This window comes from Cynocephalus volans, chromosome 9, assembly GCF_027409185.1.
Source record: "Cynocephalus volans isolate mCynVol1 chromosome 9, mCynVol1.pri, whole genome shotgun sequence".
NCBI classification, from domain to species: domain Eukaryota; kingdom Metazoa; phylum Chordata; class Mammalia; order Dermoptera; family Cynocephalidae; genus Cynocephalus; species Cynocephalus volans.
Window position 1 is genome coordinate 86563316 of NC_084468.1, and position 17117 is coordinate 86580432.

Sequence of the window (17117 nt, forward strand, 5' to 3'; positions counted from 1 at the left end):
AAATAGCATCAAAAAGTAAGAGACAGAGAATATAAATACTAAATCCAATAAACTTTCTACTAAACATGTATATGTTAATATATAACTTACCCATACTATAAGTTATATACTTCTTTTATATATATATTAAAAAAAAAAAACAGGAGAAACTTATTTTGTCCAAACTCAGTGAAGTCTCCTGAAAACTTACTTTAGCTGTGACAGAGAACATTTTACCTTAAACATAACTGCTCTACAGTTACTAGTAAGAAACTTCCTTTCACCCCATCCTCTCTTGCCAACATTCCCATACAAATGTATATAGACTTTTGCACTTAATGAAGTTCAAATTGCTCACACTGTGTTCAGCACAACTATTCATGAAAATAATAGACTTATAGCAAATCAATCTGTTTATCAATTAATAACAGAACCATACATGATACGGACAAATAGATGTTAATACACTTATATGCATATTTGCCTACATGCATATGTTATTTAGAGACTTACGTTTACATTAGTTTGAATATCCTTATACGATAGGAGGCAGATACACGTACAAACTTTATTCATCTTAAGAGCCAATAAATACTTTATTTAAAAAAATACATGAAAGGAAAGATAGTTGCTAAGAGCTGTTTTATTTTAAATCAGGTAAAGACAAAATTGATCCTTCAAAAGTAACAGCCTTATAAAATAATGTAGCCTGCAAAAATTCAATTTTATAATTGAAATAGTTTATCATCATTATAGGAATTAAGAAAATGTATTACAGAGATTCTCAACTCTTTGGTGATTACTTCAGACCCATGAAAAGGCATCATGAAGGAGGTACAAATATGGGCTCTGTAATCCAAAAGAAATGAACTGTTGACTCTATCAAACTGATACTTCTTCCTAAAATTACTGTATTTCTTTTAACTAAATTGAATATAAAAGCTGCAAATACAGGGTAACCTCCCATATACAATATTCTAATAGATTTACAGGTTATTTATAAATGTCTGTCCCCACAAATAAATAGGCAATGGATTAGAAAGACACTGACATAAACATAAAATAATAAAACTCAAAGGTCAGAAGGCACATTCTGAATAATACAATCCAGTAAATGATAGAGAATGAAGTTATACTAATAAAGTAAATTTCTCTGGAAACATTTAAGGCTTAAAAAACTATTTTTAAAAAACATACACATTTAAATCTTATGCAAAAAAAATTTTTTCTCTCTTACAGAGTTTAAGAGACTTTTTATTATCACTTAGCTCTAAAAAATGTTCTAAAAATGCACAAGAGAAATAAAAGTAAAATTTTCCTCCAATTTGAATACTCTATGAAGCACTTTTTCCTAATTTTTCCTTAAACTGAAAGAAAACCAGTTAACATTAGTGTGTTATAGAGTTCACTGTAGATTCAGTGCTATTTTCCTTATCTTGCTTTTCTTCTTCATGTGGTGAATCTAGTTCATTTCTGCTATAATCCTCCTCACTGGAATCACTGTCCAATCCACCTTCAACTCTGGCAGATTTCTTGTCATGGGAAGAACTTTCACAGGCTTTGTCTGTGGGAACAGCTCCTTTCCGTTGGGGTAAGATAGTAAAAAATGCTTCTTGCCAGTCTCCTGTTTCCAGGTATTCCAGAATAATTTCAAACACTGCAATAAAGACAAACTCCATACATTTCTTAGCCAAGTTCATCACAATGTTGCATACTGTATTTTAAAATACATTGCCTTTGTGTTAAGAGTGCTAATTTGTCCTAATAGCTACTTTGTTCTTATGTCTTCCTTCTCCTATTGGCTATCAGGGCCACTTTGCCCCAAGGTTTTCAAGCCAGTTACCTCTTCTCTAACTTTTCTTCAATTCAGTTTAAGCACTCAAAAATTTACCAGTATCCACTGTCAATTATAATCAAAAGACAGAGGACCTTTTTTGTTTAGTTAGCATTCATCTAAATGTCTTCTATCCTTCCAATAAAGAGACACTCACTCTGAGGAGCTTCTTATCTGCTTTCATTATTTTTTTACATATGATAGGACTAAAGACTATAAATACTGTCTCCAAGATACTCTCACTTCAACATACTGCTGAAAGGCTAATTTGGATTACTTTGTGGAAAAGCAATTTCCACTATATATCAAAGTTTATGGAAGAAGTTCATTTCTTTAATCAATAATTTCATTTTTATAACTCCCTCAGAGCCTGCTTTATAGAAGGTATCAAGCACAGAAAAAGGCTAAAATCTCTCCTTAAAAATTCTAAAAAAGCAAAACTCCAGGAAAAGACTTAGGTCCAAGAATTTCTATTACAATGTTATGACAACAAAAAGAAAAAAACAACTCAGCAATAAAATGATTAAATTATTGTATATGCAGATGATGGAATATTACATAGCCATTAATAATCATTCAATGACGTGTAAAAATATAATGATAAATGGGGAGGGTACTCCAGATTTATAACAGTATATGTAATAGAGTAAAAATCAAATCATGTAATAATAATATATATGCAGAGGAAAAGAACTGGAAGGAAACACACTGGAAGGAAAAAGTTACTGCCAAGTATCTCTGAGGAGTGAGACTACAGCCAATTTTTTTCTACATTTTTGTACATTTTCAAAATTATCTAAAATATAGATTATTATTTCTATTACTTAAACAAATAATAATTATATTTTAAAATCTGTCTCTAGCAAGGTGTAATGTTTTCTACTTGTCCAAATCTTAAATGCCATGTTCTTTTTTACAATGTTCACCAAGGTATATTTTTAGGTTATCCCCTTATAGCTTACCATGATTAACTGCCAAAACTTTTCGGCTATTCATCTTCACAAAATTTCCAAGGGGGAGCTGTGCATGATCAATTCCATAATCGGATGCTTGTTTATATGTGAGTCCCTAAAACAAAGACACTGTGACTTGGACTAGAATATTATATTATTTTAAAGTCTACGACCGTGTACATCATTTTTAGAAAAAACTTTATTTAGAGAATATTATCTGAAAAAGGTGTGTGTGTTTAACTGCTAAGCTGGAAGCATTCTCTTCACAATAGCTATAATCAGAATGTTTAGGTACTTTTTAAAGTTTAATTGAAATGTATTGATTGTACATATTTATGGGGCACAGAGTTATATTCCAAAACATGTATAAAAAGTGTAGCGATCAAATCAGAGTAGTTAGCAAATTCATCATCATGAAAATTTATTGGTTCTTCGTGATGAGAACATTTAAGCTCCTCTTTTTTAGCCGTTTGACAGCATATAATAAATAATTGCTAATTATATGTGCCTACCACTACTGTACACTAACAGAACTTATTTTTCCTATCTAGCTATAATTCTGTGTCCATTAACCAACCTCTCACTGTCCCCCCTCCCTTTTCCCACCTCTAGTAACCACAGTTTACTCTCTACTTCTAAAAATAAAACTTATTATTATTTATTTATTTACTTAGCTCCCACATACAGGTGAGAACATGTGGTGCTTCTCTTTCTGTGCCTGGCTTGTTTCACTTAACACACTTTTCTCCAAGCTCACCTATGCTGCTGTGAATGGCAGAATTTCATTCTTTTTTATAGCTGAGTAGTATTCCATTGTGTAGATATACCACATTTTCTTTATCCAATCATCCACTAATGGACATTTAAGTTGGTTCCATATGCTGGCTATTGTGAACAGAGCTGTGATAAACATGGGAGAGCTGGTATCCCTTCGACATATTGATTTCCTTTCCTTAGGTTATATAGCCAGTAGGGGGATTGCTGGAGTATATGGTAGTTCTACTTGTAGTTGTTTGAGAAACTTCCGTACTGTTTTCCATTATGACTTTACTAATGAACAATTTGTTTTAACCTCCTCGATTTACAAATGAGGAATCTAAAGACATGTTTCCTGACCAGTTATAAAACTCCTTAGTGGGAGAACCACAAGAAAAACCTGGCTCATTTGCTTCCTGACTCAAATATCTTTTTCACCATTCCACACTGTCTTTCTCTCAGTTTAAAATACTCAAACTGAATACCTAGAGAAATACCATCTGTTTCCATTAGTATAAAAAATATAAAAGAAAACTAAGTCTTAATTATATAACACTGAGAGACATAAATCAAAAAGACAAATTAAAGAGAAACCTGAATTTAAAAATTTCTAAAAATATCTAATAAATTTTATTTTCCCTTTGTCAATTAAAAAAATGTTAAACATAAATTTCACCTCTTCTCAAAATTAAAATACTTTAAACCTGTGTCTAACCAGGACTGAAATGGCCAAAAGACAGAGTAGAGGAGAAAGAAGAACTATATTTCTCAACCAATAGTTTACATATTTGTGGGGCAAATAATAGATTGAAGAAGTGCTTTTGAAAACAAAATTGTTTTAGTTCAGAGGAACATACATAAGCAGAAAATTTGATTCTACATAAATAACAAAATAGAACTTTTCACTAAGAAAAAAAGGCTAAAGATCACTCTGATAAAATTCCCTATGATGTGCTAGTGCTGCACTGTCCATTTGGTAGCCATGTGTGACCACTTAAATTTAAATTTATAGTTAAAAAAAAAAAATCAGTTCCTTAGTCATACTGCACACATTTCAAGTGTTCAGTAGCCACACAGCTACATAGTGGGCAGGCAGATATGAACATGTGCAAAATTGCAGCAAGTACTACTTGCACAGTACTACTATACAAGAATAAGGAATTATTTTATATTACTCTGCTGACAATATTTCCTCAGAAACTTAATAAACATGTTTTTTTTCTTAGCTGGGTTGAATTTAGTATACTGCAAAATAGCTGGCAAAGTACAAAATGATGTTTTCTTTAGAAAATGTACTTCTGTAATTATTCATCTGAATGAGGGAAAGGGGGTGGGAAGAAATAAAAGTACAAATACAAGAGTATAGAAAAAACATCCTGTAAAAATCATGTATTTAAAAACTGATATAAATTTCAGTGGCTTAGCAATGGATTAGCACCAGCATCTTCTATCAGTACAGCACAGCATTTAAGCTGTAGACTGTATAGCAATCTGTCCAGTTTCAAACATCTGCTTTGCCACCTACTACTACTGATTTAGGCTTAATTTCTCTGTTCCTCAGATTCCTCACCTGTAAAATGTAGATCGTAAAGCACTGACCTCATTGGGCTGTAGTGAGGATTAAGTAAGCTAATATATGTAAAGTCCTTTGCTTAGCTCAAAAGATGACTGAAATATACTAGGTGCTCAATAAGATCGGCTACCATTATTATTATTGTCTCTATCAGGAAACTCTGAAATATCACCTTTGAGTATGAGCAAAAGCAAAAATAAAAACTTAATTGTACCTTGTGATGATTGTGATCTACTAATCCTCCAATCACATAGGCCTTTGATTCATCTAATTCCTTCAGTATATTTGGTGAATCTGATGTAAGATAAATCAAGTCTTCTTTTTTTATGAGTTCACTATAGTGCTCTGGTTTAATGTAGATATCCTTTAAGACATAAGGGGAAAAATATTATTAATTAATAGGAGTTTGTAAAAGTTGACTAAAAATGATTATTCTCCTTTCCCAAAACAAACTCATCCAAAAACATCTAAAATGAAATTTGAAAGAATATCATTACAATGTATTATTTAGAACCTACTACTTCAATTCCTTATCACCTCACATGTTAACTATTTAAACAGTTGCCTAATTTTATTACCCTGTTTCTGGTCTTCTACACACTGATAGCAGGCTCAGTTTCTAAAAACACACAATGTTTTATCTTTTTCTGTAGGATAAAATCCAAACTCTTAGTAGCTCTTTCCTGAATATGGCACTAACCTACCTTTCCTACTTTATCTCTGTTCCAACAAAACAAATGCATTTTTACTGCCACATATTTTCTCCTATTTTTCTTCAGCCCCAAAATGCCTTCTCCAATTGATTGCTTGCCATCTACAGGAATCATCAAAAGGAAATTACTTACAGATTTAATTAATTCCATGTACTTGTTTCTCCAAAGATACACATTTGAAAACTTGTTTACCAAAATTGTCAGGTTAGAGGTACAAAATTAAACAACAGTTGGCAGTCAGGATTCTGCAAACCACGTTGACCGCATAAAAGAAGCATCATCATCAGGCTCAGATGACATTTACCCAATAATTTTTAAGAAAATCAAGAATGAAGCCAGAATTTCTCACCTAAAGTGTATAACTTATTGATTAATAAACAGCCACTTTTCTGGAAAATAGTATATCATAAACTTGACCCCTATACTTAAAAAGGGCTCCAAGAGGGATCTGTGTAGAGACCAGTGAATCTTATGTCTCTCTGGAAAGCTGATGGTATAAATAATAAATTTAACAAGCCACAAAATAACTAAATTTACACCTATTCTAACTTATTTCATTATTTCTTAGGAAATAATAGGCACTAACATAAGATTTGTTAAATGTATTGTACTTAAAAACTCAAAAAGCCTTTGAAAATGTTTCATATCATAGGTTATTAATAAAATAAATGCAGTCATTATGGGATTATTAAGTGTGAGAGGGAAAGTTTGTAATTGTGGGAACTGAGTTTAAGGAAAAAAAAGTATAGAAATAACCCAGTCCTTTTCTGAATAGGATAGAGTTCTTCAGGCACTGATATTTTTACAAGTGACTAAGAACAGTTCAGTCCAATAGAAAAAAGTGTGAGCCACATATGTAATTTTAAATCTAGGAGCCACATTAAAAAAAGAGAAAAGAAACATGTAAAATTAATTTTAATAATACATTCTATTAATACAATATATCAAAAATGTTATCATTTCAGCATATAATAAATATTTTCAAAATTATCTAGGAGATATTTTACATTTTCACTCTCTTTTTTTTGGTTAGTACCAAAATGTAAATATACCAATGTTAGTACCAAAAAAAAAAAAGAGAAAATGTAAAATATCTGCTAGATAATTTTAAAAATATTTATTATGTTGTTGAAATGATAACATTTTTTGTCTCTGAAGTCCAGTACGTATTTCACATTTATAGCACATCTCCATTCACAATTCAGAGTAACACATTTCAAGAGTTCAATAGCCACACGTGGCTAGCAGCCACAAATTAGACAGTGCAGACTTAGAAGAAACAGAATGCAGGCACATTTCCAAATTTTAGAGTCACTTCACTCTTATAGATAATATATAACGTATAGCTAGTTTATTAGGGAGAAATTATAGATCTTTAAAATTCTTCATTTTTTAAGAAATATGTTTTAAAGTTGGCAGTGAAATAGCAGGTAAGATTTAATGAGAGCAAGTACAAACTAACAGATATCTCACTCTCTTCTTTAGCTTATCCCATCTGTAACTTTAGACTTAGGTTCAGTGACACACAGGATTCAGAGATTGCTGTATTTAGCAGCATTATACAGAATTTAGGCAAAATGTAGACCTTTAGAAGCATAAACATACTTGGAATAATGTAAGAGTTGATTTTTTTAAAATTACCTTCCAGTTGACCCATCCTTTGTCATTTTCATCCATGTTCTTTTTCAGCTGGCCTCCGTGGCTTGTCAAATAAAACTGGTAAGAGATTGGTAGGTATAGAAAGAGCAAATGACCATTTAAGTCCAATATTTTATTTCTTTTCTACACTCACCTGATCATCAATAAAACACATATATTTATTATCACTGATCTAGAAAAGAAAAATTTGTGACATGCTTTGAGCATACAAAAAATAGGTGGCAGAAATGACATGTTTTGTGTGTGTGTGTCATAACCCACTTACTTCAGTATTCCATCTACATTTTCATCCCACTTCTCTTTCGGTAGTTATAATCTGACTTTCCCTTAAAAATTACTTTTCTGCAAATTCTCCACTTCTATGTCAAGTTCCCATCCCCCTTTTCTGCCACCACTATTATTGTCTTTTACCAGTCAAAGTCTTCATAATTTTTCTTTGGTTCTAAACCCTGACACTCATTTTAAGTCTCAATCAAGGGTGAGAAGGGGCCTATTACAGACAAAAATGAGTATATAAGAACTATCATAAAAGTGTGATATAAAATTACACAGCATAAAAACTACAAAATACAAAAATATCAAATTACTATCACTTGGTAAAAAACAAAATTTCTAGCCAAAAATATATTAAGAGATGCTGGTTCTAACATCAGTACACCAGTGTTAATTTTTAGGACACCTAGAATTCAAACAAAAAAAGATCCTATTTGTAACAGCAGCCAACTAGTTTCACAGATCACTCCCTTACCCCAGCTTAAGAAATATCTTTCAAACTTATCAGCGACTCAAAAGGAAACTAAAAATCCTTTAAGTAGACAAAACCTATACAACAGGTACCACAACACAATATCAGGCAGGCGCAGTCTATGCCTCCCCTGGACCTCCCACCCCCCCGCCTGGAAGGAATTAAAAGCTGAGAAACTGGTATGAAAATATGTATATGTCCTATAATGAAGACACTCAACTAGACAGCAGTGAGCAGACCAATGTGTACAAGACTGATGATGACTGGAAAGAGCATGTCTGAGAATAACATAAGTGGAAAGATGTTTAAAATATTTTACTTTATTTTTGTAGAAAAGAAAATATTTTTCAAATTGGCATTAAACAAGATTACCTCTAAGACTCTTGCAAAGGCAATTGGAATTATCTATTTCTTTTGCTGTTAAAGATATAAAAGGAAACTGGAGTCTATTTTAAATTCTTCAGACATACCTGTACAGGATGTAGTGCTCGTCGATTTTCTGCATAACATCGCTGAATCTGCTTATGAAGTTTCTTAATATCCTATAAAAGAGTGCAATTTTTAAAGCAGAGTTATCAAAATCATCTATGGCCATTGCACGATCTTAAAGGTATAGGATAAGCAGAAGGGATGACTAGATAGGCACAGTTTTTCTTCTTAAATTCAAGTCCATTCTGATAATTTTCAGATGATTTCCTTATATGTTAACAGAATTACTATAAGTTAATACTGTGTAAGTAACCCATTATTTCAAACTTTACATCTATTTAAAGCACTAGTTCATGAAAACATCTACTATTCTTAAGAGACAACAACAAAACTCTTAGAGCCATACTATTACTATTTTCATGTCTTACCAATGCCACTGATAAAACTCCACAGATCTTTACAATTAATTGGCAGTTTTACCATCTAATTACGGAGTATGTGTGTCTTTCTCTTCCCCATAAAAAGTTGGTGGAAAAACTGAATTAAAAGATAGTATGAATCTTTCCGTGAACTTTTTAAAACTCCTTGTACATACATATATCAAAGTAATTTATTAGCTAATTTAATTTAGGGGACACAGATTTTGAAAAACATGACTTAAGTTGTATTTTAGCACATAAATGTATATCAAAGTGCTACTATATATTAAAACAAAAATAATTCAGCTTAGTTCACCTACAGGATTTTTCTGACAATGATTCATGATACCTTTAATATCATTAAGTCATCAAAACTACAGTCAATGATAAGTCGGAGTGTGCTTTGAACAACATGTCTTCGAATACGTTTTCTGTCATTTCCATCTGAGTTTGATTCCAGTTGGCACTGTCGCTCTAATTTCTTTCTCTTGCGTTTTTCTTTCCGCTTTTGTCTGAAATTAGTAATTGAAATAACTTTTTGTTATTTGTATATTCAGATATTGCCAAGATATTCTAAATGGACAAAGAAACAATTACTTCTTCAAGTTATCACGTTGAATCAAACAAAATTGCCACTTCTGTGGGTCAAAAATGGTCAGATATTAGCAATTTTATATAGTCAATCTAAAAGCTTTAGACAGGAAGGAAATGAGTTTTCAAAAACAATCGAAAGCTTTCTTTCTAAATCCTAACTATGGGCTGGTTGGTTAGCTCAGTTGGTTAGAGCATGGTGCTGATAAGTCCTACTTACAGTACTCAATAGTTTAATTTATTATTGGAATCACAAAGAAAACCTTATAAATACTGAATTTGAGAGTTATGATGAATTTTACTCCCATTATCTATCACCTACATGATTTTCAAGCAATAGTTATATGGTTTAGAAAAAAAGCAAAATAAAATTGTTAATTTAAAAAAGAAAAAAAAAACATACTTTTTTTGTAATCTATATCAACTATAGTTTATTTTATCTCAGTAAATTTTGGCATTATACAATAACAGCTTCAGCCTAACTGCTGTCACCAAAACCTGCAATGGTTCTTCTCACAAAATCAATGTTAGACCAAAATTTGATCTTTCTGAGTTATTTTTATTCTACATCTAGGACATGAATACTAACTATATCCTTTATGCTTTATGTTTCAGAAAATGTGCTGCTGCTCACAATAGGTTCTGGTTGAGACAAGGTGTTGAGTGCAAGTTCATCAACACTGCTAAAAAATAAACAATAATAATAGTTCAAAGCACACACAATTTTAATAGCCTATTGACAGTGTTAGCTAACACATTATTATTATTATTATTAATAATCTTAATATTAATTAACACAATTATTGTTAGTATGCCAAAAGGCTATGCAAGGTCCAACGTTCCATATTTCTGAATAGAGGAAGAACATACATTTTGAAACACATACTTGCGGAGTTCTCGTTGTTCTTCCCATTGTTTCTGTTTTATTAGCTTCTTCATTTGCCGTTTAGATATTTGTCCAAATCCTTCACCTAATCTTGGGGTCTGGCTCTCCTCTTGATCTTCACTTAAGCCTTGCTTTCTTTCAACATTAGAAGTCTCAGTTAATGTTGGCAATGTTTCAGATGACATTATTTGGTGCCTCTGAAAAATCGAAAAGCAACTTTTAAATACCTAAATGACCAACAGATGTAACTAAAATTAAAGCATATCAGCAATAAATACAAATTTGGACAATTAACTGTAATTTATTGGTAAAGATCATTTAAATATAATTTAATACCAATTAAATATCATTCATTGGCAATGCTGGTAAAGGTCTGAAGAAAGGGGGTGTTTTCATATACTACTGATGGTCACAATTTTTTCAGAAGGCAATACAGAAATGTTTCAGGAGCTTTAAAATACTTGTACCCTTTGACACAGTAATTTATTTCTTAGAATAAATTCCTTTAAACCAATCAGAAATGTACATAAAATATGCATATGAGTATATGAACTGCAGTATTATTTTTAACAGTGAAAAGTTAGAACCTACTTGAATGTCAGCAAAAGGAGACTAAATAAATTACAGTTCACCTATAATATGGGCCAGGAATATTAAGCAGCCAGTAAAAATCATGTTTCCAAAGTTATTTAGTGATTAGGGAAAATAGTTATAATATGTTAAATAAGAAAATCAAAACAAAAACATTACATCTAATTGTTTTTAAAAAACATACACACAAACATATGCTTAATTTTTACCCAAGGTTTTCTTCATTTTCTAAATTTTATGTTATAAAAATATAATGTTTTTATAAAAAATATTATTTTAAAAAAGAGATGCAAAGCACTTTTTCTGTAGTCTTCTTTAATGCTATAAAATGAGGGAAATAAGAATATTATTTCATTATTTGGTTGTACACTCACAATAGGTTTTTGACAAAAAATATGTTATGCATTTGTAGATGCTGGACAATACAGACAACAAATTTGGTTGCCCCTCCCAACATATTTCATTAAAAATAAGTAATTGTAAATATTCTACTTCAGTCATGGCTATGAAACAAAATATGGAACCTGATTCTGCAATAAGCCTGGCTTTGTAGAATGATTAGGGTTATCTCAAACATCTTTATTTGGATTTAACCACACATGTCTTTATACCTACTGACTAGAACTGAACTTGCCTTCAGGTTAGGGAAAGGCTAGACATACTGAGATTTCTTTTCTCTTTAACAGTTTTTTAACACCAAAGCTTAAAAATGTATTTGTTATTTATCCCTACCAAAGACTAAGCATAACGCTACCAAATGTTCTACTGGCCTTAAGGAAAATTCTATGATTCTTCTTTCTTACAGAGACAGCTAACAAGTCTGTGTAGAGAAGCTAATACCTAAAAGAAAAAACTCACAGTTTAGATAATGGAAGGGCAAAACCTCTGCAAAACATAATATAAGCAGTTTTATTATATGGGTCTAGTTTTCTTTAAAAGTGCAATGTTGTAACAGGACATAAAGACATAACTAAGCAAACATAGAAAGTTTACCAAATTTTGACTGTGACAAGAAATTTTAAGGAGATGTATGCTTTGGGGGCTACAGCAAAACCCTTGGCATTTCACTAGGTCACAAAAATTCTACGAGGGGGAAAGAACCATCTAGTAAACTGAGTAAGAGTTAAATTTTCCTTATTCCACTCACCAAACTATCCTCAGTGTGTGGGAACACCTCCTAGAAATGACAATTCAAATTTGATTCTACACTGTAAACTCCACGTGGGCAGGGATGATGTCTGCTTTTGCTTGACATTATACTACTCCCAGTACTCACAGTGGCCAGAACTTAGTAGATGATTACTATATATTGATAGAATAAATAAATGAGTGAATATAATATTACATAGGATTTTAAAAAGTGATGAAAATAGTAACAGCAAACATTTATTAATTCTTATTGTGCTTAATTAGGAATTTATATCTAATTTAATCCTTAAAACAACCCTATGAAGTAGACCATATTATGCCTACTTTAAGGAAGAAGAAGGCACAGTGAAGTTAAATAACTTGCTCAGAATCACAAAGATACTAAATAATTCCTAAGAAACAAGGCACCTAGAACAAATCTAGCACAAAGTACATACCTGAAATACTTGGTTGAATAAATAGATAAAGTGATGGAGTTAGGATTCAAACCCAGATCTAACTCTACCACCTCCAAATAATCCAAAAGCTTATTTAGAAAATGAGGGTTTCCAAAGAGCATAAAAGAGCTCTGTTACTTCAACTCTGCTGACTGAGGGCTCTGAGAAGAACTGTGTCACTGAAACATAAAAAGAAAAAATATCTCCAGTTCTCCTGTGCCACTGAATCAAAAAACTGGAACAGACTTTCTAGAGATGGTTGACAAGTGTTCATATTTTGGTTGAGGCATCCTGCCTCACAATCTTGAAACATAACAATAGATAAAATATAAAAAGGGAAAATAAAAAAGGTGTAGCTTCTCTGAAAACTAAAAATAAGAAGTGGAATAGATATTGCTCCTCCTGGATCTGCTGGGCAAAGGCAGCTTTAAGTTTCCCCAGCTTTACAGTACAGAGATAATAATAATCCAAGGCAGGGGATGGAAGAGAGATGAACTGAAGCCAGCATTGGGGTGGGACTCCTCCTTCCCCAGGAATTGTACCTGTTTTCAGGGGAAAAAAAGCCTGAAAAAGGTACAACAGACTATGGCTTATGTAAAACTGAGTACTTGGAGGAAGCCTGAAGGAAAAAGACACAGCCTCTGTCACAATCTGGACCAAAACATGATGTGACATATGAACTTTTAACACTACATAATTAGAATCTGAACCACCCATATAAGATCTGCTATGTACTGAAACACAGAACAGGGTCATGAGTAGGAGGAACCACATAATTAGTAGTGGACAGACATCAGTAGTAGATAGAGAGAGGTGGGTAGGAGAAGGGAGATGGTAATTCCATTCAAGATGAACCTGCGAAGTATAATTACAAAAAGACAGAACTGATTTAAAAAAAAAAACAACAAAATCAATAATCAGGCAATAAATTCACTCTATACAAATTAGATATAATAGGGCAATCTGAAAATAACTTTAAAATAAGTTTGGTTGGGATATTTCAGAAAGGTCATAAAGGAGTAAGAACCATAAAAACAAAACTGAAAATTGTGACATAAATGCAGGCATTAAAAAAAGCAAAGCAAGAATTCATGAAAAAGAATCAATTTGAAAACTAGGAAATGAAGACACAAAAATTTCAATAGATGAGACAAACTCCAGATTACCTGGAGTACAAGAGGTAAATGGTGGATTAGAAGACATCCTGATTATCTGACTCAGCATGCAAACAGAAATAGAACAGAAAAATAATATGGAGAAGCAGTAAAGTCTTGGATAGCAAGATGAAAGAGGTAGACAAAAAGGAAATCAGAGATAATGCACAGCCTTGAATGCGTTCATTAATTTTTTTAAAAAGCTAGCAAATACAGTAAGCATTCAATTTAAGAAACTAGAGGCAGGGAAAACTCAGTAAGCCTAAAAAGATTGAAAAGAAGAAAATCTAAAAATATATATTGTGATCTCCAGGATCACTTTTATTTTAGTTTCTTTCCATACACAATACACAGAATAAAATTCAGCAATGCATGTATCCAAAACAATATAGGGTGAAGAAAACATAAGGCCCATTAAACTAAACTTGCAAACTTAAAAGCACAATTACAATTCAGAGGAAACAAATTGCTCTCTTTATGAAACAATAATTAATATCCAAAAAAAATCACATTTCTGTTTATCAGGGGCATTGTTTTTGGCAAGTTCTCTATTTTGTTCCAAAACTGCAAGTGTTGATTAGCTCTATAATGTAAAAATTAAAAAAGCAATATAAAGTAATGTTTTACAGCTCATGTACACCAGGGGGAGCATTCCTCTTTCCTATCTAAGAATTCTCAAATTTAACTTGGCCTATCACAGTATTGTAATGTTTTTAAACAGCCTATCAAATACAAGGAAAGGTCATGAGATAATTACTATTATTATGTAGCTATCCCAATTAGGAAAATGCACTGTATGAAGTGAATTTTTTAAGCTTTAAATAAACTAGATACACCAAGACATGAATAAGTGGAACAGAGGGAAAATGATGCTGGCTTGATATCTTAAAATTATTGCTTACCATATATTTACATTTAAAAATATCTCCTTGACTGGCCGGTTAGCTCAGTTGGTTACAGCACAGTGTTGTAATACCAAAGTCAAGGATTCGGATCCCCTAACTGCCTAGCCACAAAAACAAAAACAAAAAAAGCATTGCTCGGCCAAAATAAAATAATTAATTTAATTAAAAAAAAAATCTGACAACTCTCACTGTCTATATTATACAATAAGCACTTCACCATGTACTAACTCGTTTGGATTACCTGTTAAGCAATATTAGCCATTTTATTAGGTATACTTGCTTTCTAGTTTTAGTTTGGGCCATAATTTTAAAATCTGATAGAGGATTTTGGGTTCCTCCTCACATGCAGTGACACATAGTGAATTTTCATTCATTAATCAAGTTCAATAAATATTTAAGAATTATATTTCACAGAAATTATAAATATCGGTGTGAAATTTTACCTTAGCATAAAATAAAAAATTGGGGAGTTCACTCATAGATATAGGTTATCAGATGAGCTTATAATACTAAGAGCTGAATAAAGATGACTAAGGCCATTTGGTGTGGGTGGGACGAATGTGTAAAACAGTACCTCAATCTTCCTTGTATTTCCATTTCTTAGCACAATTTAAGACAGGGAGGACACACAACATAAATCAGTGAAGGCCAAAACGAAAAAAAAAAAAGTGTAAGCATTTTATCCACTGGGTTAAAATAAACATAACTCGTAACTTATGACTCAGCCATCCTTCCAGAAAGATCCACACGAATATTGGAATAATTGCAGAGTGGAATTAACGACCCGATAGTGATAGCGAAAGAACACCCTTTTTAAAACGTGCTGGCCAAATCTGCAGTAGCTAAAGTCCTTTGTTCAAGACCGCTGGGCAGAAGGTTGGGATAGAAGGGGGAGTTGTTTTTTTTTGTTTGTTTTTTAAAGTGAGGAACTAATCTTTCATTATCCTCTTTACATCTCTAGAAAATTTCCCCAATTTTAAACACTTAAAGCATTTCAGTGAAATCAAGAACACCTCAATCTTCGTAAAATCGTCCCCAGCTCACCACAATGAAGGCTAATAGCACCTGCAGCAACTTCCCCTCGGGCTCTCAACATCTCAGAGGGCTCATCAGCTACGTCAGCCCCTCTTCGGAAAAACGAGGTAAAGCAGGTTTAAAGAGGTAAAGCAACTTGCCCACGGTCTCTAGCCACGAAGTGGCAGAGCCACAACTCGTTTTCCGGCCCTTCAGAGTCCAAATTTCCATCTCCCTTCGTCCTTTGCAAACTCACACTCTTCCCAAACTAGGGATCGAATCCCGACCCCCAAGTCAAAGCCTGACGGAAAGCGCACAGCCGACGGCGTACACAGGCTCGCGCACTCTCCTTTCCCAGCCTGCGGACGCACTCCAGAGGCGGGATTAAGCTGCAGCCGGCGAATCAGGGAGCGGTAGGCGAGCCGCGGGGCGCACTCTACCTGGCGTCATTTCCTTCGATAACAGAGTCGCTGCAGCCAACTCCACAGCCCCACTCTCCTCTCCCCCGGAAGCCCTTGTTGTCAGTCGAAAGCGGCATTGGCATGCTTCCGTTTTGCTCCCGAAGGCTACCAAAGGGCAGGCGAATGCCAGCCAACTTACTGAGCTGAGGCGTTGACGGGGAATGTGAGAGCTGGCACAGAAATCCTTTCTGGAGTGGTTCCGATACCACTCACGAGTCCTCCTTTGGAAACTTCAACTCCCAGAGGCAGGGGCGGTAGTTACACGGTGGAGGCTACGTGGTTACGCCTTACGTCATCGAACTGCGCCAACTCCGGCAGCCGGCGGCCCCAGTGGGAGAAAGGGGAGGGGTTTATCCGAGGCGGGGCCTAGAGTTAACGGTTTAGGGAGTCGGGGGTGGTTACAGTGGTGTCTGTTTTTCCCTTTCAAGAGGTAAATGCATTCTTGCTGGCATGTATTAACTCATGTATTTGGCTGGGGGGTGGGGGAAATAAGATAATCCCACTCTTAAAAGTGCAAAACAGAGATAAAGAGCTTAAAAGCATCTCTTGCCAGAATTATATCATTTATACAGAAGATTACCAGTGTGACGTGATTTTACATGGCTCAAGTCCAGTTCACAATAAAATGCCTTTAAATTTACAATTTCTAAGCCATTTTTAAAAGCACTCATACACTTTGCTTTCCATTCGTTGAGCTATTTTTCCCATGCTGTTTTGCAAAACATCAGGTGACATTTCATTGTTTATAATATGTGACCTTATATAATCTTTTTTCTATATATAGACTAAGTCAAATGAGGGAGAAATGAAACACAATCCAGTAGATTGTCATTTTCTATTTAGTTTATTTGGCCCTACTTATAATTCGT

At 33.3% G+C, this 17117-nt stretch overlaps 1 protein-coding gene across 10 annotated transcripts; it reads right to left on the minus strand.

Moving 5' to 3' along the window:
- Positions 1-604: 604 nt before the first annotated feature.
- On the minus strand, positions 605-16491 carry TRMT10A (tRNA methyltransferase 10A). 10 transcript variants are annotated; one of them, XM_063108075.1, is made up of 9 exons: positions 16388-16490; positions 12715-12893; positions 10538-10734; positions 9410-9572; positions 8683-8754; positions 7450-7524; positions 5310-5459; positions 2776-2881; positions 605-1636 (listed from the first exon to the last, which is right to left on the minus strand). In XM_063108075.1, exons 3-9 carry the CDS (start codon positions 10720-10722, stop codon positions 1368-1370), a joined length of 1020 nt encoding a protein of 339 aa, XP_062964145.1. In that variant the 5' UTR covers positions 10723-10734; positions 12715-12893; positions 16388-16490; the 3' UTR covers positions 605-1367. The 10 variants fall into 10 exon arrangements, with proteins under 10 accessions (XP_062964145.1, XP_062964143.1, XP_062964142.1 ...); XM_063108073.1 differs by lacking the exon at positions 16388-16490 and adding an exon at positions 15818-15939; XM_063108072.1 differs by lacking the exon at positions 12715-12893 and having other exon boundaries at positions 16388-16491.
- Positions 16492-17117: the final 626 nt, after the last annotated feature.